Source organism: Protomyctophum parallelum (genome assembly GCF_964188405.1).
Source record: "Protomyctophum parallelum genome assembly, chromosome: 21".
In the NCBI taxonomy this organism is placed as follows: Eukaryota; Metazoa; Chordata; class Actinopteri; order Myctophiformes; family Myctophidae; genus Protomyctophum; species Protomyctophum parallelum.
In genome coordinates, this window is record NC_139713.1 from 24,856,764 (window position 1) to 24,883,380 (window position 26,617).

Sequence of the window (26,617 nt, forward strand, 5' to 3'; positions counted from 1 at the left end):
ACTAAACCTCTGCATCATGGGATTATTACACACTAGCGAGAGAGGGGGAGGGGGGGGGCTGTCGGAGAGGAGAGAGAGCTCTCTATGGACCCGTTTAAAATGCAGTAATTGTTTTTGTCTGAATATGCATACGCATAATATCCATACATGGTATATACACTACAGAACATATTTCTACTCGTTACTTTCCACCACTGTGCCTGACGAGAAGAGAGGCATGACCTTGTAGTTTGAGCGTGCTTAAACTGTGTGTGTGTGTGTGTGTGTGTCAGTGTGTGTCAGTGTGTGTGTGTGTGTGTGTGTGTGTGTGCTTTTGCGTGCGTGTGCGTGCGTCTCTCTCACAGTTCCTTCTCCTTTCCTCTCTGTCTGTCTATGTGTCTGTCTATGTGTCTGTCTGTCTTGTCTGTCTGTCTGTCAATCATCAATCAAAGTCTAGCTGCGTTTATGTTGTCACAGAGCCCATTTTTCCTTTCGAGGGACTGGCGGAGGCATTTCATTCCACCGCACGTTGCTGCTGCTGCCACAGAAAAGAACACAGTGTTATAGTAAATACTTTTAGTAATGTTTTGTCTCAAAAAGAATCCTCTGACTCAAGCTTATGGAGAGAGACAGAGAACCACAGCGCTTTCAGAGAGAGACGCATGTCTTCTTTTCTTTTTCTTTTTTATAACTCTCGTGCTCGATTATTGAGTTCTATATATAGACCAGACCCGAGACGATTTATAGCCTCGGTCGAGCTAGGTCCGTCGTACCCAAAGGAGAATACAGCTGAATTTGAGCTTTGAAATATGTTATTCCTATGGCTTAGGACAGTGTTGTAAACATCTACTGCTGTGGCCAATAGCCAGAGAAAAGAACAGAACCCTCTTATCTACATATTCTAACTTTTTACTTTTTAAATGAACCCTTTGATCTACTGCTACAGCGTCACACAAAAACACCAAACTTTGCGAGCTTGCTGATCTGCTACTTTTGCTGTTTTTGAATATGAATCCTGAAAAGTAACCATTTTGGACATAATGAGGTTTCCCACCCGACAGATACGAATTGGAGTTTGTCCCACGTTTCACCAATAAGGAGCTCCAACCACCAAGCTGCTCGTCGGGAGCAATTCGGGGTTCAGAGTCTTGCTCAAGGACACTTCGACACAACTGTGGGGGAGCCCGGGATCGAACTAGGAACCTTGCGGTTCCCATCACAAGGTTCCTAGCATCTTCTTCACCCAATGCAGGCCCCTGGTGCAGTTATTTTTTCCCATCTAATATTGAACCAGTTCAGAGTGTTTCCACTGGAAATGAATTGGTTCAGAAACCTAAAATAGTACAGCATCCACACAGGCCCCTTTCCCACCAAAACAACTGGTTCCGTTCTTTAGTTTTTGTGGTGGTTTATACATCTTCCGTCCTGAATAGTGACACGCCCACTTTGGTTCCCACTTCAGGGCAAGAAGTATTTTTTGGTTCCATTTCCGAACCAAGTTATAGGGATCTGAACGAGTTGATTTGGTTTGAAATTAGGCGCGGAAGAAAAGAATGGGATGCGGGTTCAACACAGATACTCCCAGTAAGCTTACTTTGAACCCAACGTAAACAAGAAAGTCTCCCCACAACAAAAGCCACTCTGTGTGTGCGTGCCTGAGTGTGTGCATGCATGCGTGCGCACGCATGTGCACGTGATCGCGATCGTGCGTGCACTTCTTGGCTGCCGTTTAACTTACCAGAATACAAAATGACTGTGTTTTCAGTTTCTTTTTTTTGTTCTTTGTGGAGCGCACACATATTTCTATCTGACAAACAGACTAAACAGAAAGTCCTGGAGCTGGACTCATGACCTAATAGCCCACTTTTTTCTTTTTTTCTTTTTAATTATTTTTCCTGTCTTTCTGTCTTTTCCTGCGCTGTCATTTTATTGGCTCTGTCGTGGATTCTGTATCTGAGCTGTAAACATGAGAAACATAGACGTTATTACATTTAAAGTAATAGCACTGGCTGTTAGACATTGGTGGTTCTCAAAGTGGGGTGCAGGGGTCCTTGGGGATGGTGGGGGTTCCAGGGGGTCTCAGGGGTATATTTGGGTATATGGGGTTGCTCTATGTAAGAAGGGAGGGAGGGTTGGGTATATTTGGTTGTTCTATGTAAGAAGGGAGGGAGGGTTGGGTATATGGGGTTGCTCTATGGAGGGAGGATTGGGTATGGGGTTGCTCTATGTAAGAAAGGATGGTATAGGGTTGCTCTGTGTAAGAAACAATCCTAGTGTCAGGTTTGTTTTTCTGACAGCTCAGGTCGGGGGACGTGTCTGGACAATGAACCAGTGAAACGAGACTTCCTGTACCCCACAGTGGCCCCGGGGCAGGTGTACGACGCAGACGAGCAGTGCCGCTTCCAGTACGGAGCCTCCTCCCGCCAGTGCAAATACGGGGTAAGAAACCAGCATCCACCATTCTCTTCCTTCCTTACTTACTTACTTACAGTGCTTAATGGCTAGAATTTTGCATGCCTGCGGCGCACTCGCGTGTTGTTTCTCCGTGAATATTGTGTGTCTGAGACACACACACACAAACAGTACATTTTGAACGAAGGCAAACAGTGATGTATGTTTGTCCACTGACCATGTTGTTTCTGTGTTGTTCCATGTTTCTGTTTTTTTTGCCGTGAGGGGTAGGGTCGGTGACGCAACACGGCCGCACATGTGTCGTTTTCGGTCTGTGACACCCACGCCCACCCATGATGACTTGTCTTTGTTGACAAACTGTCAATATTTAGTTTTAGTCATCGCAGCTTAGTTTTTATTATGTTTTTATTACGTTTTCATCAGTTAAAAAAGGTAGTTGACGAACATTTTTCTACGAATTCAACAGAATCAACACTGATCCACACTGTGTGTGTGAGCTCTATGGACATGATATCCACAATGTGTGTGTGAGCGCCATGTACATGATATCCACACTCTGTGTGTGTGTGTGTGTGTGTGTGTCTGTGTGTGTGTGTGTGTGTGTGTGTGTGTGTGTGTGTGTGTGTGTGCACTATGGACATGATATCCACACTGTGTGTGTGAGCGCCATGTACAGTACATGATATCAGGGGACATACGTTACAGACAGACGTACCAATAGTCCGCCATATATGGCCGGTTAAGGCTTCCGTGTGCAGTTAGGGTTTGGGGTAGGGTGGTTAAGGCTTCCGTGTGCAGTTAGGGTTTGGGGTAGGGTGGTTAAGGCTTCCGTGTGCAGTTAGGGTTTGGGGTAGGGTGGTTAAGGCTTCCGTGTGCAGTTAGGGTTTGGGGTAGGGTGGTTAGGCTTCCGTGTGCAGTTAGGGTTTGGGGTAGGGTGGTTAAGGCTCCCGTGTGCAGTTAGGGTTTGGGGTAGGGTGGTTAAGGCTTCCGTGTGCAGTTAGGGTTTGGGGTAGGGTGGTTAAGGCTTCCGTGTGCAGTTAGGGTTTGGGGTAGGCCGGTTAAGGCTTCCGTGTGCAGTTAGGGTTTGGGGTAGGGTGGTTAAGGCTTCCGTGTGCAGTCAGGGTTTGGGGTAGGGTGGTTAAGGCTTCCGTGTGCAGTTAGGGTTTGGGGTAGGGTGGTTAAGGCTTCCGTGTGCAGTTAGGGTTTGGGGTAGGGTGGTTAAGGCTTCCGTGTGCAGTTAGGGTTTGGGGTAGGGTGGTTAAGGCTTCCGTGTGCAGTCAGGGTTTGGGGTAGGGTGGTTAAGGCTTCCGTGTGCAGTTAGGGTTTGGGGTAGGGTGGTTAAGGCTTCCGTGTGCAGTTAGGGTTTGGGGTAGGGTGGTTAAGGCTTCCGTGTGCAGTCAGGGTTTGGGGTAGGGTGGTTAAGGCTTCCGTGTGCAGTCAGGGTTTGGGGTAGGGTGGTTAAGGCTTCCGTGTGCAGTTAGGGTTTGGGGTAGGGTGGTTAAGGCTTCCGTGTGCAGTTAGGGTTTGGGGTAGGGTGGTTAAGGCTTCCGTGTGCAGTCAGGGTTTGGGGTAGGGTGTCGGACTGTTGCGTGTAGGACTGTTGGGACGTCGGACCAAAGATGTGCACCCCATGATATCCAGAAAGCTCCTCAGCTCAAAAGTCAAAAGGCATTCTCCGTGGATACGGCCCCGTGTGAACGGATATGAACGTTGCCGTGACAGTTTGTACTTTGTTCTTTGGCGTGCGTTTGTTTTGTTCGTTTGGGCACAACATGTTGACCCAGAAGAACATGCTTAGGAAATGTGGTCATTCTGCAGCACCTGGGAATGATAAGTCTGTGTGATTGACCCACATTGAGGTGACCCGTGTGACCTGATAGTTTCGAGGAAGTGTCAGGCTTGAATAATGAAGCCATGTGATGCTATGGAATGGATGGAAGACTGCATGGAGAGAGTTAGTACAGTAGTGGTTCCCAACATGTTTGAAGCATGCACACACGCACACTCATAATCCCATTCTCTCCAGATATGCGCCAGGACTAAGTGACTGCAAAACAACAGCTTCTTTCCTAGAACTGTGACAGCATTGACTGACTCTCATTCTCACTCACACACGCACGCACGCACGCACGCACGCACGCACGCACGCACGCACGCACGCACGCACACACACACACACACACACACACACACACACAGAGTATGTAGTGAACGGATGCCTTCCCGTGGTCTCCCATACTCTATGTATTATGGATGTTTTATTTGATGACAGACTATGCTGGATTTACAGATTATGGCATAATGTTGCTCTATCTGCATGTCTTTGTCGATGCTGCTATACACAGTGACAATAAACACCTTATCTGTGGTCCGGGGCCCTCTGATTGTCCGTGAGGACATTGCAAGTTGGTCTCCATTGACAAAGCACTAACTAAACATTCATATAAAAGGAATGAATGTGAACATGTTTCCCTAGTATCAATATTATATCCATATCATAATATTAGACTGGATATTGTCTGTGATTTTGGATATTGTACTATTGTGATATGGCATAATGGCATGGCATGTTTAAATATAAAAACTGGATCGGGAAAAATCGATATCGACAGATACTCAAAATATCGGGAGCAAATTAACGTGACGTCCCTAATATCTATATAATATATTTAGCCTTAGTTTTAGTCATCATATTATTCATTTTTATTTAGTTTTCATTTCGTGTTCTTCAGTGAAAAAAGGTGGTCCTAGTTTAAGTTGACGAAATCAACACTGGCCCCTAGCGATGTTGACATGGAGTGCACCACCAGGCCCACTGACCCACATGGAGTTGACCTGCACCACCAGGCCCACTGACCCACATGGAGTTGACCTGCACCACCAGGCCCACTGACCCACATGGAGTTGACCTGCACCACCAGGCCCACTGACCCACATGGAGTTGACCTGCACCACCAGACCCACTGACCCACATGGAGTTGACCTGCACCATCAGGCCCACTGACCCACATGGAGTTGACCTGCACCACCAGGCCCACTGACCCACATGGAGTAGACCTGCACCACCAGGCCCACTGACCCACATGGAGTTGACCTGCAGAGACCCACCAGGCCCACTGACCCACATGGAGTTGACCTGCACCACCAGGCCCACTGACCCACATGGAGTTGACCTGCAGAGACAACCAGGCCCACTGACCCACATGGAGTTGAACTGCAGAGACCACCAGGCCCACTGACCCACATGGAGTTGACCTGCAGAGACAACCAGGCCCACTGACCCACATGGAGTTGAACTGCAGAGACCACCAGGCCCACTGACCCACATGGAGTTGACCTGCACCACCAGGCCCACTGACAACATGCGTGGCTTTCCAGGAAAAGAAAGGCTGCGTTGAACTGTGACCTGATGATGTTTTTCAGAACAAACATCAGTGGGGAAGACTTTGTAAAAGTGTCAAGATTGAAGAATGAAGCCTTCATGTGCTTCATGTGAATGGATGGAGGGCTCCCTGTGTAGATGGATGTCACCCCCCTGAGGGAGGGAGGGAGGGAGCATACTGCATGCCCTACAAAGCCAGGGTGCAGTAACTACATTTTTGGTCGAAAATGTTATTATAACAAATAATTAACTCCTTGGTGTCTGTTTTATCTTGTGACAAAGTTTCGGACATACCTAGAGCGACAACCCACCGTGGGGTCGTCCACCCCACCTATATTCGAGTCTCTATTTGAGCGAGGTTTCGCGGCCCCAAACACCTTTATTGGTTGAAATCTACACCTTACTATTTATTGGTTATTTGATTGGTTCAGGCTACGTCGCAATGCAATGGCAACACTCCATATCAGTTTTTGAGCTCCCAAATGCATGTCAATTTTAGTGGTAATTTTTTACATGAAAATGTTTGAGGGAACATTTCTGTGTGTATAGAATGGTAGACATGCTAAGAAGAGGGGGCTAGAAGCTTTAAGATTTACAGCCCGGGGATGCGATGGGATTCGGAGGGAGGTGGGGTCGAGTATCAGAGAGAGCCGTTTGTAGACAGGTTCTCACGTAGGATAGATGGGGCCAAAGAGGTTGCAGTGGAGGAGGGGGGGTGATAGTTAGAACAGGACGCACGGAAGCAGATGAGGAGGGTCTTGGACAACAGGAACGAACAAAAGCTTAGCTGATCTAAAGCAGTGGGTTCTCAAACCTTTTCACATATAAAGCCCAACACACACCGTCTGCGAACGCCGCACATCAAAACAGCCGCCGCCTCCGTTATTTTCAATGAACCTATCCCACACCGGCGGCGTCCGACGCTCTCTGGCGCGCGTTCACGCCTCGCCTGATGCTCCAATACGCCACTGTTCTATTTTCCAGGCGTTGCCACGCGGCAACGCCTGTGCCGCGTCGCTGCGCACCTGCTTCACAGACGGTGTGTGTTGGGCTTAAGACTGCACAGAATTGATGTGTATTTGGCCGTGGACGGACGGACACCCCATCTTGAAAAGGTTTTGTGGCAAGGAGAACCCAAAAGAGACTGTAATGTTTTTTTATACCATTATACCATTACTAAAATAGTGGTAACTGAGTAAGTAGTATTCTCGCGGGCAGTATTCTCGCGATACTACCCGCTCAGAAACTGAGACGCACCCAGCTGCAGCATGTCAGAAACTCTTATTGTGGTCTTTCGAGACATCAATATAATTATATCGTTTGCAAATCAGAAAACAAGGTATCTGAAATACCATCATATCGTCATGTCTTCTTTCAATTGACTGCATCAATTATTTTTTACAAAGGTCACAGTCATTGCTCATGCCTTGTCTACTCGGCTCAACTTCCGGTCCAGGGCTTTGTAACTATTCGGCTCCCCATAGCCGCCCAGAGTCGCCATTGCACTGGCCCCATGGAGTGAACGGAGATGGTTCCATTTGTACACTCTTAGAGTTACAGACCTGCAAAGGCTCATTCATACTCCAGTTTTAGGTGATAAGCAACTCACCGTGGTGTAGTTTTCTAAAGTTAGAAAACTACAACATTACCTCATTCACCACAGTGAGTAGCAACTCACCGCACACATTTCTCAGTTTTTACTGACCGACATCTCCCCTTTCACTCTGGGATATCACCCCCATTCACTGATTATTTGCGGTCTAGAAGGTGGGCGTGCGGTCCCATTGGTTTTGCAGGCACGGGGGTTGCGCATCTGAACCAGAGGGAGGCAGGGTCAATGCATAATATACTATACCATACAGATTCATTACAGATTGTATAAGTTATATTGTAGTAACATACTCTAGCATACAGATTGTATACGTTATATTGTATTATTTGTCTGACAATTATTTTTGTACCTTATATGGTGTGTGTGTGTGTGTGTGTGTGTGGGCTCCATCCATGGACTGAAGTCTCTTTAGCCCGGCAGCCACCTGTCGATGTGCGTACTCTATGTGCTCTCTGGTTTATTAAGGCCCACGATGATGACACACACAGTTTATTCTGAGGTTTGCAAACATCCTGGATGTGATGTTGGGGTCGTTCCAGACATCACATTACACAACATGGCATTACGTCACGGCAGAGATGAACCCAGGCCGAGAGGAAGAAGTCGTGGGGCTAATGTGCAATTAATCATATATAACATGTGAACTTACTGTAGCATCGTTGCTTCTTCCAGTCCGTTACTTAAACTCAGTGACACCAACGCCAAGAATACTATACCAGAATCCGTCACTGTCGGGATAACTTTTTGTGTGTTTTTTTTTCGTAAATCGACAATCTCTACATGACCAGTCTACAGCGTCACACAAAAACAGATCAGATCACAAAGTAGCACATCAGCATTCGAGCTTGTCGATCTGCTGCTATTTTTCAATCTGAATCCTGAAAAGAAACCCCCGCAGGTTATACCGCCGAACGACGAAGTGTACAAACCATAACCAGGCTTAAGAGTTACCCTCCCATTTGGACTGTTTTCCAAATCTCAGAGATATTGGGGAGGTGAAGGTATGAAAAACAAACCGCCTTTGATGGCTATATTAGTGAGGCCCTCTCTCTCAGAGAGAGAGAGAGCTGCTTCTTTTCCTCAGTGCAGCCAGGCGGGGGTCCCACTCCCAAACCTTTTCAGATCAAGACCCCAAAAGATACATGTGGTGTCTGTCTCCCCCGGGGTCCCATAAACGTACAAAAATACATTATGAATGAACCACTTAAATACCTCCTATATATATTATTTTGTTATAAGAAAGTATTAATTGTGGAATTAGATGATCTACACGTCGTGCAATTTGTCGCCAGGTGATGCGTTGTGAGCTTGTAGATCTGCTGTTTTCAGTGTCTCTTAATTAAATATTAATAAATATATTAAATATTAATAAATATTAATAAATATGCTATATGCTAATATAGCATACTTTCGAATATTGTTTTGAAAATCTTAATTGTATTTTCATCTTTTGAAACAATAATGTACAATACAATAGCCTACATTACCTACAAAAGAAAAAAACAATAATATATCATTGTTTATTATTATTTGTAATATTAATATTTATTTGATTTGATTTGATTTGATTTGATTTTTTTTATTTTTTTATATGAAAATGGGGGGGGGGGGGGGGGGGGGTTGAAACCACTTGGCTTTATTGTAAAAATGTGTCAGGGTCCACATGTATGTTCAATTGTTCATTTAGGACCAGGGTCTGCTGACCTCTGAGGGGGGGTGGGGGGGAAGTGCTTATTGAAACCAGCTGGGTGTTGGAGAAAGGGGAGCACCGTTTCCAAGCCGGGACCACGGATGCCATGTCCTCTTACTATAAGCGACTTTGGGCTTGTAAATCGCTTGTAAATTATTGGTAGTTGCAGGTTTTTTTGGGGGCTTGTTTCTAAAATGCAGTTGCTTATTTGGGCTCCTAATGATGGTTCAAACCATGCAACGGTTCTCAAACATTTTCAAATGAAGGACCCCCAAAGGAATATGTATTTGTCGCACAGACCCCCCCCCCCCCCCCCCCCATCTGAAAAATATTTTGTGCCAGGGACCCCCCACCCCCATCTGAAAAATATTTTGTGCCAGGGACCCCCCCCCTTCTGAAAGATATTATGTGCCATATATATATATAAAATATTGTTTCGACGAATATTCAAAATGCTTCCCTTTTTTTCTATGGAATTCTTTGAAAATAGCAGATCTACGAGCTCATAACATGCTGCATGAGCTTGTAAATCTATTTTCAAATATCCGATGCGTATAGGTTTAGAATGTGCTCGTGTGGCCATGAGTGGTTCTCTACACTTTTTAGTCCGTCTCCCCAGGATCCAAACGAGTGAAACGAGTTTATAGAAAATGTTTTGAAGAAATAATAATAAATAATGCGGGAAACAAAGAATAAAGGGACTGTGTCCATGGCCAATACATGGGTCCCAACCCACTGTTTAGAAACCAGTGGCCTATCTAGTCACTTTTCATAGACCCAGGCTCGCTTGTTTCTCTCTGGCGACCTGGCAACACCGCCGGGGAAAGAGGAGAGTGGCGGTTGTTCTGCTGTATTTGATCTGGATAGGCTCTGCGGAGTCTGGCGGAGTCCGTGGCATATTTACCGACCCCGGGGTCACAATCTACGCTAGGGATCATAAGTCTTTTTCATGGGCCTCGCTCCTCTCCTCTCCTCTCCTCTCCTCTCCTCTACCCCGTCCGTACACAGTGTGTCCTGTAAAAAAAAACGGCTCTTTGAAGTCGGAGATGCAAGGCGACCCAGTTGGCTTAATGGCAGATCTAATGCAAGGTTGTGCCGAGCTGTCCCTTGTAACATGCATTCGATGTCAGGGTTGATGTCATCAATGTTGAACACACCTCTTATCTCCAACTTCTAACTTTTCTAACACACAAAAGCATTAAAAGTGGCAGATCCACAAGCTTGTAGATGTGCCACTTTTGATGAATTTGAATCCTGGAAAGTAAGAGGATTGGACATGTGAGGTTTCCACCCGACCCGAGACCATATAATATCACCTCCGTCGGGCTAGAGACCCTGTATCTCCCTATTTCAACTTCTGTATATATTTTGTGTTAAATTGATGACCTGCTTCGTCATGCAAGAGTTGCACAGACTGTGAGAATAGCAGATGTACGAGCTCACAGTGCGTCATGATGACGGTGCGCCGTGAGTGTGTGGATTGGCTACTTTCACTATAGTAGATTTATTTTTAAATGGCAATAAAAAGGAACAGGTTTTGGACATACAAGATTTCCTCCTGACAACGACGATATTTGAGGGCAACTTACTGCGGTCTCCCCTTTTCTGTCTCTCTTTTCACTCCCTATCTCTTTCTCTCCCTCTCTCTCTCTCTCTCTCTCTCGCTCTCTCTCTCTCTCTTTCTCTCTCTCACTCACGCACGCACGCACACACACACACACACACACACACACACACACACACACACACACACACACACACACACACACACACACACACACACACACACACACACACACACCACACGTGCACAGTCATCTAAATTAATTCTCCTTCTGTTGTAGGCCGAGGAAAGGGAGGAGAAGATAGATATGTAATACAAAAGGTATTTGTTATGCCTACAAGTATTTCAGGACAGCCAGGGGGAGGCAGGGGGGAAGTGGGCCTTTGCTCACTGTTGATTTCCCATAAGGAGCTTAGATTTGATTCCCTGAAGTGATGTCACACCCCCCCCCCTCCAGCCCGGTCGGTGGGTCCTGAGGTGAACGTGCGCAAATCGTTTAGTCACGGGGGATTTTTCAAACAAGCTGACTCTTCAGTTCTGATCGCACTGGGGCACCAGATACAGTACACGTAGGGCTGAGGACTGAGGACACCTGAAAACCATGGAAACCGGGAAAGCATCTGCCATTGTAGGTGTTATATTAGCGATAGCTATTCAAAAATAGCAGATATACAAGCATGTATCTGCAATAATTTATTATTATTAATATTATTATAACAAAAAAATAGATCGCATGGATGCACCTTGGACGTATCTTCAGTGATGTTTCCTGAGGTCAACAGGGTTTGGGTCTTCCAACATCATACCCCTCACTCAGGCGACCCAGCCAGGGTTGATCAAATCCCGATTTAAGTCCCAGTAGCTACCCTTGATCAGTCCATCAGGGAATGAGCAAGGCCACACAATCTGTTGCTCCGGAACTACTCTGCCGGTACTGGGAGAACCAAAATCTGGTGTGTGGAAGGACTAGGCTCTGTGGGTTGACTCCTGACCGGGCCCCTCCAACGTCTCACCAGGTCCACTACTGCTCTCACCAGGCCCAGGACCTGTGCGTTGCACCAGACTCCCAGTACCAGGCACTGCATTCAGGAGTGGTGGATTATAATGGCCCTCCTAAAGGCCTCACCAAGGTTTGTTGGGCTTCCTCCTCACGGAGGACACAGGCTGGTGCGCTAACCCATACTGCTCACCCGGGTGCCGTCTACATTTCGGCTGTCACCCGTCTCTCCGGTGGTCACAAGACTATACCTGGTTGTCACATAGTCTATTCCTATGAGTCACTATAAATAGAATAACTATAACAAAAAAATACATCGCATGGATGCACCTGGGACGTATTATTATTATTATTATTATTATTAATCATTTTGAGACGGGATGTCCGCGGCCATATGAATTATATCAATTTGGGGGTCCTTGATACCAAAACCTTTGAGAACCACTAATTTAGAAGGCATTTGTAGCATTGGCCTCAGGTCTTAACAGTTTCCGTGCCGCGAATGGATTACTCCAGGTTAATGTCGCTGCCGTATCGGACATACCCGCCTTTTGTTTTATGTGTTTAATCCGCCGTAATGTAATGAATCAAAAGAAAATCCGTCTTCGTCGCGGAGTATGAGACTGGATGGCTTCGCTGTGATGACGAAACCGGAAATCGTCACATGCTGTGGGCTGCTAGGGCTTCTGGGAAATTGAGGCCAATGGAAATGCATTGGGTGCAACGCCTCATTGAAACCAATCGTGTGTGCGTCTTCCGGGTGCACCAAGATGGTGGATGCTACACACAGATCATAACAAACCACGGGAGCTTTTTTTGATGGATTTTCGCGGATTAAAAGCCCAAATAATTCAGCGTATGCTCTAAAGGTAATACAACAATCTCGGCAGTGAAGGGGGGTTGATTAAAATGCGGGTTAATCGTAAAAAACAGTCAAACTGTTAATGGGTGATAATACGTCACTCCACAGTCCAGTGCATTGCTTTATTCTGACCAACTTGCTTTTGCCTTCTTTCCTAGGAAGTGTGTAGAGAGCTCTGGTGCCTTAGCAAAAGCAACCGATGTGTCACCAACAGTATCCCTGCTGCCGAGGGGACGCTGTGTCAGACCGGCAGCATCGAGAAAGGGGTGAGTCCTCTGTCACACACACACGCACACACACGTGCACCCATACACACACGCACGCACACAGACACATGCACGCACACACACGTGCACACATGCATGCACACACGCACGCACGCAGGTCAGATTAACATATGGAATGTCAGAAAAGGTCAGCTCCATACTGTATATGGAGATCTAAGGGTGGCAGCGGGGGCAGTGTCTTGAGTATACAGGGTTTGATGAGGGCACAGGTAGGGATGGACCTTAACCCATTCTGAACGGGCACCCATTTTGGTGTTAGCATCATGTTATGCTTTAGCTATTTAAAAATAGCAGATCTACAAGCTCATATCGCGCCACCGAGTGGCGCGATACGAGCTTGTAGGTCTGCTATTTTTGAAAAAAATCGAAGAACGACTGACATTTTTAGAATCTGATCTCAGGTCAAAATGGGTTAATCAGACCAGTGTGTGTCCAGCGGAAACCTCGTATGAATCTGATCTCAGGTCAGAATGGGTTAATATTCGGGCCTGTTGAGAACTCTAGTTTGACTGCATTAATAACTTTGGGGCAGGCCCAAAGTCAAAAGTCAAAAGGAAGACATCGAAGAGGAAGGACGGGTGGGGAAGGATCAACATATGGAATGTCAGAACAGGTGAGGTACAGGCTTTAGTTAGTCATTAGACAGAAAACCTACCTCAAACCCTAACCTAACCATAACGGCAGGCACGGGAGCTGCGCATGTTCGAGCGCTAGTCCGACCGTTGTTCCCGCATGTCGGACTAATGCCCCGTCGGAATTACCATCAGGTCAGCTCCATATATGGAGATCTAAGGATTTGAGGTTTGAGGTCAGATGTGGAGTTGCTGACCAGCTCCAGACCATATATGAGATCTAAGTGATGATCTTCTCCATGTATGGCTATCCAGGGTTTGATGAGGTCAGTGTCGTTATCTTCATACAGTATATGGAGAGGTCCATATATGGAGCGTGTCACAAGGTGTGACGGACTGATGGCCATATATGGTGGCATGACGGACGGAACGGCAGGTTTTACAGGTTTTCATAGTATTGTAGTATAGTATTCACTGTTTTTGTCGCATTCCTTGAAGCCAATCATTTGATGACCACCGGAGACTCAAAAAACCCAGGCGATCCAACAAGCTCACATTGGCTATTTTGGTGCAATGTAAACCTGACGTGTTTCTCTCCTTTTGATCTGTGGCGGTTTGGGAAGGTAGCGTCATTCCCAGCTGCACGCACGCACGCACGCACGCACGCACGCACGCACGCAGACAAATTCACGTATAAACATGCCGTAACACACACATGCCATGCCAGGCCATGCCAGCGCTGTACTAGTAGGTCATGGGTTCATGTTGGATGGCAGGTCCAGGTTCGGCGAGAGAGAGAGAGAGGGAGAGAGACAGTTTTGACATGGGATTACAGCGGCTATTGTCGCCTCATGGTCCGAGGTCTCAACGGGAAGAATGGGAGAGTGTCACGAGCTGTCACCCGCCATTACTGTCAGGATCACTGGAGTCTTTCAGGGAGGAGGCCGCGGACAGGGCAACACACACACACACACACACATACACACACGCACACGCACACGCACAGGCACAGGCGGGGCCCCCAGGTTGAGCCTGGGGGGTGTGTGGGGGTTGTTTAGAACAGCTTTGGGCCAAGCTTTAGGACAGGCCAGTGGTGTAAGCTGTCTGCTCCATGCTGGTGGTGGCGGTGGTGGTTGGGGGGGACTTCAAAGGAATTATGAATGTCAGCCATTTCTCACCCAGCGTGTAATGGAGAGAGGCCCTGCCAAACGGGGGATGGAATGATGGGGAGAGAGAGAGGCTCTGAGAGAGTGAGGGAGAGAGGGTGAGAGAGAGATAAAACAAGGGTAGATTAGGACAGGCGATCTCAAACTTTTAAATCACACTCGTGTGAAGTGAGGGGCGCCTGGTAATGTTTGTAACTGCTCTAAACAAACGTTAAAAAATGTACTGCCAAAATAAATTTGTAATCAAGACCCATAGGATATGCTTTATATCAATATCAAACGACTACGCTCGAAAAAACCTTTGGTCCTGTCCAAGTTGCTAGGCAACACATCCGTCACCCCCAGCACAAGGACGAGTGCGCGCGTGCAATGCACGCCATAGGGACCCATATAACGTTTTTTGATAGATTGATTTATTAACAGTTTGCAGAATTACAGTACATTTCAAGTACAACTCAATACAAAAACTGTTAACAGTGAGTGGACGACACCATAAAGCATTACAATTGTTTACAATAGGGCCCACCATTTTCAATTCATCAAAACATTTAGAGACGTACGAATATACACAACTATATAGTCAAAAGGAAATCATCATAGGAGGTAAAAAAGGGAAAATAAACATATACAGTGAGGGGGAACAGGGGGGGTAGAATCTTTGTCGGCTGTTATCTCTGAAAAATGCTCCGCTGTCCGTGGTTTTGGCCCTTGGGTGTGATTTGTGATTTTTGATAGAATCGCTCCCGACGCCGATCATGGCGAAAGATAAACATGGTGGGCTCCTGCTAACACAAGCTGCTGCTTCTTCTCTCGCTCTGCGAGGCTGGGAGACCCGGATGTAAATGGGGAGAAAAACTGTCTTTTCCCTGGCAGAACCTAACCACCTCCAATGAACACTAGATGGCAGTGTTAAAAGTCCATAGACTTTGGATAAAATCTGAAGGAGTAATATAATTTTTTTTTTTTTACATAGGTCGGCCACCTGGTGGGGCTATAAAGAGCAGATGTGAAAAATGCAGGTCAAAGGTTTTGCCTTGGCCTGTCTAGGGAGTGTGCATACAAAGTTGTACACAGATCGGTGCAGTTGTAGGTAAAAACACGAATGGGCCAGTTATAGTGCCACCATGAGGCTGATGCGTAAATCTTCAAGTGGCATTTCAAAAATCGGCCTAGTGGGAAAGTGCATGCAAAATCTCCCTCAAATTGCACTCTGCGTTCACGACCGACGTGAAACGGACTGCACACACACTCCCTGCATACCAGAGCAGAACCTCTGCCCCAAGATTTTGACATTATAGCGCCACCACAAGGCCGATTTTTGCAAAACATAAAAAATAATATATATTGTGTGTATATATATATATATATATAGTATATATAGTATATAGTATATAGTATATATGTATATATATATATATACAGATTCCTACATCACACAAATCGAGTACCTACACATGATCTCTATAGTCATCATGAGATGAGGCAGGTTTCTGCCCAACAACAACGACACACAAAACCGGGGGTCAGTTGAAATGTCCTTAACTAACCTGTGTGTGTGTGTGTGTGTGTGTGTGTGTGTGTGTGTGGTGCGTGTGTGCTCAGTGGTGCTACCAGGGCGAGTGCGTGCTGTTCGGGACGTGGCCGCAGAGCGTCAACGGGGGCTGGGGTCCCTGGTCCTCGTGGGGGGAGTGCAGCAGGACGTGTGGCGGCGGCGTGTCCTCGTCCCTGAGGCACTGTGACAGCCCAGCGTAAGTAGGCAAAGTAAGCCACAAGCAGAGCTGAACACACAGACACAATCCAGCCAGGTGCTACCGGTGGACTGGTATTAGCCCAACACTTTGTCGTGAGGGCCAAAATGTCCCTTCAAGTATAGTTAGACGTGACACATTCACTGAGTATACTCGTCAATTCAAATCCAGCCGTTCGTGTTCACTGCCATTGAAGAGTAAACTGACCAATTAAGGGTTTTTATTGATGACGTTAGATTCCGCTCGTATGCAATGTACGGTTGCTAGGCGCTCGATGAAACCGGAAGAGGAAAATTAACCGGAAGTTAATTAAATGAATTAATCTCGGATTCTTTTCACAGATTGCGTTTTTTCCCCAACAAGCTTTATTCAGGCCCATGACTAAATCGTTGATGATCGCGGTTACAAAGATATTGGTGAATAAAAAAATATCACTGCTCTTATTACTGCCTTTATGCAGCCTTATTACTGAGTCCCTACTGTCTTATGCTCCCTTATTGCCGTGATGCTAATCATCTCGGGACCCTCCCAAAATGATTTGGGGTCCCGTCCGACCCCCAGTTTGGGAACCACTGTTGTAGGCATGGATTTACGGGGTTAAGGGTTGTTTTAAAGGACCTTGGTCAGGAATCGTTTCTTGTCTTTTGGCCTCACTCTGAAGAACCAGTTTCGGTTCCAGCCGGAACTTTAATCCTTCTGTGTAGTTATCTAAAAAACCATGGAATGCTTTTCAGAAGACGTGAACAAACAGCGCAAAATAAACAAAGTGAAATTCACAAGCCTATAACGTATTCATACAAAATTTCATCTGTGAATGATTGTAATGATTGATGTGATTGACTGACGTGCTCTCCCCTCTCTCTCTCTCTCTCTCTCTCTCTGCGCTGCCAGCCAGCTGTTTGGCCTCTAATCCATTGGTTCTAAAGGTGGGGTTCGGGGACCCCCAAAGGTCCTTGCGGGGGTAGCAGGGGGTTCTCAACAAAATTGCAAGATTAGTTAATATGGCATCACAATCATTTTAGCCACTTTATACTTTGGCTTAAATCAAATAGCAGATCTATAAGCTCATCGCGTGGCACGAAATGATGCGCGATGAGGGGTCCGCAGCCAAATAAATATCATTTTGGGGGTCCTTGACATGAAAGGGTTTGTTCTAATCATTGCTTCTCTCTCTCTGTGTGTCTCCCAGCCCTTCGGGAGGAGGCAAGTACTGTCTGGGAGAGAGGAAGCGCTACAGATCATGTAACACCGACGTGAGTTCATTATGCTGGCCTTAATTGACAGCACTGTTTGGTGGACACTATAACTGAGTGCATTTACTTGACTACTCTCTTACTTAAAGCCTTTTTGTACTTAAAGCCTTTTGCCCAATCTGTATGGCAGAGTATATGTCGTTAATGCAATATTCACTTCACGATCAGGATGGTTGTATTGTCTATTGAGACATTTAGTTTGTGTCAAAGGTCACGTCTCACCTAGACACAGAATCTGACACCAAACCAATTCAACATTACATTTTATATATATATATATATATATATATATATATATATATATATATATATATATATAAAACGTACAGTTTTTCAAATTTACAAGCACAGAACGTAATGTGTATTTTGTGACCAATTTCTATCCATTTCTGACCATTTAAGACAATGTGGACCGTACTTTGTAATATTGAACACTTGAGTATATAGTACACTACTTTGTCCACCACTGCTTCTTGGTCCCCATATTGCAGTCGGTCTGCTTGGTGTATATGGAGCAAAAGTATACAAGTGACTAGGAAACTAAACTGTACATTGTGATGGATGCTGTGCCTCTGGTTTGTAATGGCTGCAGCAGTTCAGTTTGGGTCTGTTGAAGCGCTCCTCCGACCTGGAATGGGTTTGGCCCGTCGCAGCATGGCTGCTCATCCTCCTTTCTTTTCTTTTTTTAACTTTTTTTTCTCGCTGGTGAATCGCTGCTCCTTCTCCGTGTGTGTGTGTGTGTGTGTGTGTGTGTGTGTGTGTGTGTGTGTGTGTGTGTGTGTGTGTGTGTGTGTGTGTGTGCGTGTGTGCGTGTGTGTGTGTGTGTGTGTGCGTGTGTGTGTGTGTGTGTGTGTGTGTTGGCATTGCCTTGTCGGAGGATGACAGTGCATATGGGAGAGCCCATTTTCTTTCGGACTCCCTCTTCTCCCAGTGTTTCTCCCGGGTGGGTGGGGCGCTGTTGTGAGGTTCGTATTTTTTAGGCTGGCCCAAGTACAGAGCCCTGAGTGACCCCGGTCAACTAAGCATATCAATGCTGTCGGGCAGAAACCTCTTATATCCATTTTTTTGTTTGTTCAAATCAACCCCCTACTACTTGATCACACAAAGCATCAAAAGGAGCAGATCTACAAGCTCGAAACGCGGCGTCAAGCAACAAACTATGAAGTTGTAGATCTGCTATATTTGAATCCTATATTATGAATCTTGGACATTGGTTTTAGTCCTGGACAATAAGAAAAAATAAATAAAAATAAACTAAAACTGCATAGGGTCACGATTAGCTATTTGAATTTCTATGGTGAATTTTGTTCATTTATTTTGTTGTATGATTTTTCTTTTTTTCTCATCCATTGTTTCAAGCACTGTTTGTCCTTTTCCATTGAGACATTGTTTTGTCAATCACACAATGCTATTTCCCCCTGTGGATTCCATGAAAAGCAATCTGTGACCCTTTTTTTGTCTCGAGCCTTGCTCTAAAAAGCTATATTTTGCATGGCTGGAAGTTCATAAACTCAGTTTTAACTATATCTAGGTGGCCGTTTCTTTATATAAATATATATATATATATACATATATATAATTTTGTATTTATTATTTAATTTTTTTGGTGAAGGTGAAAATTGAGCCAGTTAGGGGCCCCCGTTGGATATTCAACCGCAGTCTTAAAAATAACAGCTGAGAGCAAGCAGTGAGTGTTTACTTTGGACAACAAACAATATCTCCAACCAATATTTCATTACCCCGAGTCCCCGACCGCACTGCCTTCCAAAGTACGCACGCACGCACGCACGCACGCAGACAGACACTGTATGTACACAAACATGCACACGGCTCTAGCTTTCTCTCACACATACACACACACAAAAACAGAACGGTTATGCACCCAAAGGTTCCCATCCGGCAGCGATGAATACGATATATTTATTCATTTATTTATTTATTTACCATTATTCTCAATTTTCAGATCCGTAGAGATAAAATTGGTGATATATATATAAATACAAAACATAGACATATCAATACAAGACAAGACAAGTCAACATCAGTACAGGAGACAAAACAACTACGGTATAATGTTAAAGATGACAATCAGTGACAAATTGAGCTGGTTTCGCTTTAAGACAGGTTGAATTTGAAAGTCAAATAATTGGTGATAATTGGTTGGTCTCTTTTAGTTTGGTCGGACTATTCCAGTGGCCATTCATTAAAAACAAATAAAAAAAGAGAGAGAATCAAACATGGATGTATCAGGCCATGATGTGTAACCTGTCTGGTATTCAGTCGTCAATCCATCAGCGTTGCAACATCACCGCAGCTGTGTTAACCATGTTGTTCTTCTGACGCAATCGGCTTAAGTTTGATGTGCACTACCGCTTAAAGAGCTGCCGGATCGGCTGACACTTCAACCTCTTCAACCCCTGTGTGCCTTCTCCACCGGGGGGTGTGGGTGGGTGGGGGGGGTCTATTACTTTTTGAGCGGCGCTATAGCCCCTCCAATGCATGGCTTTCAGAAATTACGTCATAGGCCAGTCAAATCTGTGGACTTTTAATTTAAAGTTTGTTTAGGGCAGAAAATACAACGTAAGATGTCATCTGGCTGATATAAATACTGCCTTACCCCTTATGCCTAAACTTATTAGCCATACAGTATGTTATAGCCTACTATTTTGAAAAACATTTTAAAATGTGAGCTTGTAGATCGGCTATTTGAACTACTTAAAATGATTTTTTCAAAATAGTAAAACAATGGCACAAAAACGTTTAGGGATAAGGGGTAAGGCGGAGCGGCAAGATAGGGCCCAATATCTCTTTGGCGGAAATAGCCGATCGTGAGCTTTCAGATCAGCGGTTCTCAGACCTTTTCACGTCAAGGAGCCCAAATTGATATATATTTGGCAGCAGACCGCCCCGTCTTTGAAAAGCTTTTGCTTAAATTATTCAAAACATTCTTTGGATATTATTTTCTCAAACATTTAAAAGAATATCAGATGTGCAAGCTCATAGATCTTCTATTTTTAAATAGCCAACACTAAATGGATAAAGTGGTAAAAAAAATAGTGAATTGTGTGATAATAATTGTGATTGTATACCAATCCCCCCCCCCCTCCCCTTTGAGAACCACTGTTCAAGTTCACCTATTCTTGCTGAATGTTCTTCCAGAATGTTCTTCCAGAATAGGCCGACCCGACCCACAGGGTCTCATGTGGTTAAGTTCCAGTATGTTCTTCCAGATTAGGCCGACCCGCAGGGTCTCATGTGGTTAAGTGGTAATGAAAGTCACTCACCCTCCAGCGTGGGTTTCAAGGCACTAAAGCGCCGACATTGGATCGGAACACTCTCTGGCTGTGAAATACGACTTTGACCCTGGACTCACTAAGAGCCTTTATTTGTCCCCGGAGGAGGAGGGAGGGGGAGGGGGGGGGGGGGTGTTTCGGGGGACCCCTTCTCACCAATAATGTGCCCCCCCCCCCCCCTCTCGCTGGAGCAACATCCAAGCAAAGAGTACCAGAAACACCCATCTAGAAGCAAAGAGATGTGTGTCTCTGGCATCCAGGGCTGTCTTTGTGTTTCTAATTAGCCACAGCCATAGACTGACTGTGTGTTCTATTATCCATCACAGAGCACCATGAACAACAAAGCTGGCTCTCAAAAAAACAAAACAAATATGTTTGTGCATTATCTTCTCTGTTGGATGGAAACTGTCCAGAACTGTTACTTTTCGGGATTCAAATTCAAAAGCATAAAAAGTAGCAGACAGACAAGCTCAAAATGCATCGCTTCGTGCCATGTTTTGAGCTTTAAAGTCTACTTCTACTTTTGATGCTTTTGTATAAAGTTGTAGTATGATCACGTAGGGCGTTAATTTACGTAAAAAACTGTTAAAATATGAAGATAAGAGGTTTCTGCCCTGACGGTATTCCCATCTTGTGTTGTAGGCGTGCCCCGTGGGATCTCGCGATTTCCGCGAGAAGCAGTGTGCAGACTTCGACAGCATGCCGTTCCGCGGGAAGTACTACAACTGGAAGCCCTACACTGGTGGTGAGTTCACAAATACATTCATTCATTCATTACCATTCTTTTTTCCACCTTTTTCTGCCAGTTGATTCCTCCCTCCCCACACACATTTCTTCTTTTTTTTATGTTTTTTTGTGGCTTTCGCCTTTATTTTATATTTTGTATGGAGGGGCAGACAGTAGGCTGACAGGAAATGGGGAGAGAGATGGGGAAGACATGCAGTAAAGGCCGTCGGGATCGGGAGTCGAACCCGTGGCACACTGCCAGACTGGATTACCACTGCCAGCCAAGGTGCCTGGACTATTGAGCCATGGCCCAGGCCCCCACACACATTTCTGTGTTGTCAGTCACTGCTGTTGTATCCTACTGACTCGCCGGGCTGTCAGTGAGTTAACAGACCTATAAGGGTCCATTGTGACCCTTTGGTGGTCCCGGGGCCCTAGGGTGGGAAGCAATGTCTTTGTGGACACTAGGCGCTGTCATCCTTTCTGCCTCAAAGACAGACAGACAGACAGACAGACAGACAGACAGACAGACAGACAGACAGACAGACAGACAGACATCAGTCTGTCTGTCTGTCTGTCTGTCTTGTGTACCCAGCTAACACCAACAGTGAGGAGGCTTCTTTTGATGGCCAAAGAATTCCTCAGATTCCGCAGCATAGTAGCAGCGCTGCAGTGCGTTTGATGACCCCGCTGCTGTTTCGGGTCCTATTACTCTCCCCGCGGGAGCCTGCTGGACAGGCATTCGTAGTTTTCATGCTAGGAGACTAATAACAGTTAGACCGTATAGATGTGTCTTTTTTTTCTGAAAATATGCCCTAATTTGGGTCATGGTAGTTCCCCGAATTATTTCACAAATCTACAAATGCTTACAACTCGTTGTGTTAAGCTTACAGATCTTCGTCCCCCCAAAATATTCTCTCCCTAAGATTTCAGTGTGGGACTGAACTACAGTTTATTTGTAATTTATTCTTGTAGCAGTAGTGCATAGACTACTATGATGCATTAGCTGTATGGACTTCCTGGTCACTAAGTTGTGGCCATTACTCAATGGCGTCCCGCCTCCTTCGTTATACATGGTGGTGTCCAAAGTGTGATCCGTTCCTGGTATGGAAGTCCATACAGCAAATGCACCATGGGTACTGTAGTCTATGCACTACAGCCACGATCCTCTCAATGTGTATTGTGTGGCAGGTGGCGTGAAGCCCTGTGCGCTGAACTGCTTAGCGGAGGGCTATAACTTCTATACTGAGCGCTCGCCCGCCGTCATCGACGGCACACGCTGCCAGGCTGATTCCCTGGACATCTGCATCAATGGAGAATGCAAGGTAAGAGGGACACAAACGCTTGGTGGTGGTGCACCACACTCACGCCCCAATCGTTTCTGTCGGGTCGAAACCTCCAAATGTCCAAATTCCAAAACCGTTAAACTGTTACTATAAAAGTAGCAGATCGACAAGCTCGCAACACGTCACTTCGCGCCACACTTTGCGACACGCTTCGTGCTTGCATATATGTTACTTTTGATACTTTTGTATGACGCTGCAGTATGAACAAGTAGGACGTTCATTTTACGAAAAAACACAAAAACGTGGAGATACAGCCTGACAATATTAGGTTTAGTGGGTCCGGGGATCCATAGACCGTGGTCATTCAAATGGCTCTCCAATATATATATACTGTATGTTTCTCTATCTTCTCTGTCTTTGATCTCCAAGGGTTTTAAGTCATTAAAAAAGTCATTAAATTGAGCTTGTAGATCTGCTATTTTTTGGCATAAATAAATAAATAAACAAACAAACAATCAAATAAACAAATAAATAAGTAAATACATAAATAAATAAAGTCTTTGTTCTGGAGGTCCCTGGAACAAACTACTTAATAATCATTTATCATTTTGGGGGTCATTGATATGGAAATGTTCTGTGCACCACTGTAGCAACATTCATTTTTCAGAAAACCGTTTTAGAATCGGCCTCAGGTCTTAATAGGTTCACTATGGAAATACAAGGTTTATGCCCCGACGGCAAATTGTATACACTAAATGATATACACTGTTCTCCAATAGAGAGTTTGCACATGCATCACTTTTCCACCGGGACACGCCCCCCCTCATCTAGACTGAGATTGAGCAGCAGTGTTGAGAAATGAGAAATAATAAGAAATGAGAAATGAGAAATGAGAAATAATAAGAAATGAGAAATGAGAAATAATAAGAAATGAGAAATGAGAAATAATAAGAAATGAGAAATAATGAGAAATGAGAAATGAGAAATAATAAGAAATGAGAAATGAGAAAGGAGAAATAATAAGAAATGAGAAATGAAAAATAATAAGAAATGAGAAATGAGAAATAATAAGAAATGAGAAATGAGAAAGGAGAAATAATAAGAAATGAAAAATGAAAAATAATAAGAAATGAGAAATGAGAAATAATAAGAAATGAGAAATGAGAAATAATAAGAAATGAGAAATGAGAAATAATAAGAAATGAGAAATTAGAAATGAGAAATAATAAGAAATGAGAAATGAGAAATAATAAGAAATGAGAAATGACCAAATGAGAAATAATAAGAAATGAGGAATGAGAAATAATAAGAAATGAGAAATAATAAGAAATGAGAAATAATAAGAAATGAGAAAGAAATGAGAAATAATAAGAAATGAGGAAGCACTCGTTGGAAGTCACTCGACAGTCCTGTTTCTAAATGTCACATAATGCAGGAGGCAGCAGGACATTGCATTATTGAATTCAAGTGCTTGTCACTTGCAAGGAATTTCGTAGCTCATTACTGTACATGTCTATGGTGCATTTTTGGGAAACAAACACTTTTCAGAAAGAGGGTAATTCAAGCTTTCTGTACAGCTGCAATGTTGGTGAGTTTAACGTTGTTTAATACAATCAGATAGGACTTTTCTGTTTGGATGAATGGGCTGTCAAGGCCAGACTGTTTTTTTGTTGGGTTTTTTTGCCACTCAGTAGGCGTTCCCGGCTTCCCGCATGACTTCCGGGTACGATGATGATGTCACGCTCATAGCCTCTATACAGAACATGTGATTGTGATTGTACAGGACTGTCTTCTACTCTGTTATCAGCCACCGGCAGGCTGCAGGCAGCACAGTTGAGAATACATTGTGTTTATGAACCAATAGAACAGGAAATTCACACAGCAGACATATTGGGGACATTATGAAAAGACATTGTGTCAAGGCATTGTGGTTATTACAATTTGGGTGTTTTTTTATTTATTAAACAAATGATTAAAATACATGTAAAATTGCATGTTGAGTGGCGGGACAATACCGGCCTTAAGTTGTTTAGTAATAGGGAGCCAGAATTTGGCATTGTTTTATGCATGCAAGCGCACAATGAGATGTGTGTGTGTGTGTGTGTGTGTGTGTGTGTGTGTGTGTGTGTGGGGGGGGGGGGGGGGGGGGGGTCCCAACTAAGGACTAGCACAGGTTTATTTGAACAGGTTTATTTCTAGTGTTTGGGATTGGCTCTCTGGGTTGACTGCCTACACCTCTGGAACCTTTTTCCACATACACACACACACACACACACACGCACGCACGCACGCACGCACGTAAGCACGCACGCACGTAAGCACGCACGCACGCACGCACGCACGCACGCACGCACGCACGCACGCACGCACGCACACACTGCTGTGATGTGCACATGTGCTGAAGAGAGAGATAGATGGAGTGACTGACTGACTGACAGCATGGGGGCTGTGGTAGTATTTTCAGACAGTATGGTGTGTTGTCCTCTACTCTAGCATGTGGGCTGTGACAACATCCTGAGCTCGGACGCCAAGGAGGACAGGTGTCGCGTGTGTGGAGGCGACGGCAGCACCTGTGAGACCACAGAGGGCCTGTTCAACGAGTCTCTGCCCAGAGGAGGTAAAACACCACACGCATGCATGCATGTGAGCTTGGCCAAATACATATCATTCTCAGGGTCCTTGACATGAAAAAGTTTGAGAACCACTCATGTAAGCAACATACATTTTTATTATTATTATTATTTTAACAGTTTTAGGATTTTTTTTAGAGTTAGGATTTAGAAGACATTTTGTGGAATCGGCCTCCTGAGGTCTTCATGGGATAAACATCTCGAGTGTATCTGTGTGAACTAGCGAAGACGTATCGAATAAGCCGTAAATGAACGTGATGAACGGTCGGACAGGTGGGTCAAGGTGACTGCCGGTGCACACGTCAGACTCTGCTCGGCAGTCGTTCAAGTTCCTCTCCAGAGGGTTCCAGTATTTTGTTCAGACTGGCGAAAAGAATAAGAGGGAACACAGCCCGTGACGTAGAGACTCAGAGAATTGCGGTGTGTGTGTTTTGGCCCTGGTTACCACGTGCAACAAAACGTTGAGTCACTTTTTTGGTAGATAAAAGTCCTCCGTGAAGAAAACAAGATGGAAATGCAGGAACTCATTGTCTTCTTGGCAAAAAGATGGATTTGTCTGTGAGCCAAAAGATCTTTGAAGCCAAGTAGATATATAATTTTTTTCTTTCATGGAGATGTGTATTTTCCCCTTTTTTTTGTCAACCAATGATAAGGCATATTACCACTGTCTGAAAGAAAACCTTGTAGCCTACCCTACAGTATGTTGTTGTTCTTATTATTACAAATAAATAGTCTGATCTTGTGAGCTTGTAGATCTGCTAGTTTCACTACTTTTGGGTGACACTCTTGTATGGTGCTTGGAGTAGGGCTTTAATTTACACAAAAGTAAAGTCGGTAGCGCTGTCACCTCACAGTTAGTGTATAAAGCGGCTATGGGCGCTGGGGGCGTGTTTTCTTCTCTGGGTCATCAGTGCCCATACCCTAGTGGGTTTGGCGAAAGGGCCTTTCTGTGTGGACTGTGGAGTTTGCATGTTCTCCCCATGTCCCCTAGGGTAGGTAGGTACCCTCACAAAAAATGCAGTAATCCTGGTCACTATACTGCCTCCCCCCTGGCCAGCCTGATGGAGGGGAAAGGAACTGGTCGGAATAACGTGTTCCTTCCACACGCTACAGTGCGTCCTAACAAAGAAACTCCCCCCTGTCAGGTGATAAGATGCG

General features: G+C 45.0%; 1 protein-coding gene across 1 annotated transcript in view; it reads left to right on the top strand.

Annotated features, from left to right (window-relative positions):
- The window catches only part of adamts6 (ADAM metallopeptidase with thrombospondin type 1 motif, 6), a 96,581-nt gene that overhangs the window by 28,072 nt on the left and 41,892 nt on the right, over positions 1-26,617 (top strand). The window contains exons 11-17 of the mRNA XM_083793157.1: positions 2,277-2,418; positions 12,657-12,764; positions 16,126-16,271; positions 17,461-17,524; positions 21,460-21,562; positions 22,735-22,868; positions 25,323-25,446. Of these exons, the coding sequence (XP_083649283.1) occupies positions 2,277-2,418; positions 12,657-12,764; positions 16,126-16,271; positions 17,461-17,524; positions 21,460-21,562; positions 22,735-22,868; positions 25,323-25,446 (821 nt within the window). The remainder of the gene's footprint in view (positions 1-2,276; positions 2,419-12,656; positions 12,765-16,125; positions 16,272-17,460; positions 17,525-21,459; positions 21,563-22,734; positions 22,869-25,322; positions 25,447-26,617) is intronic.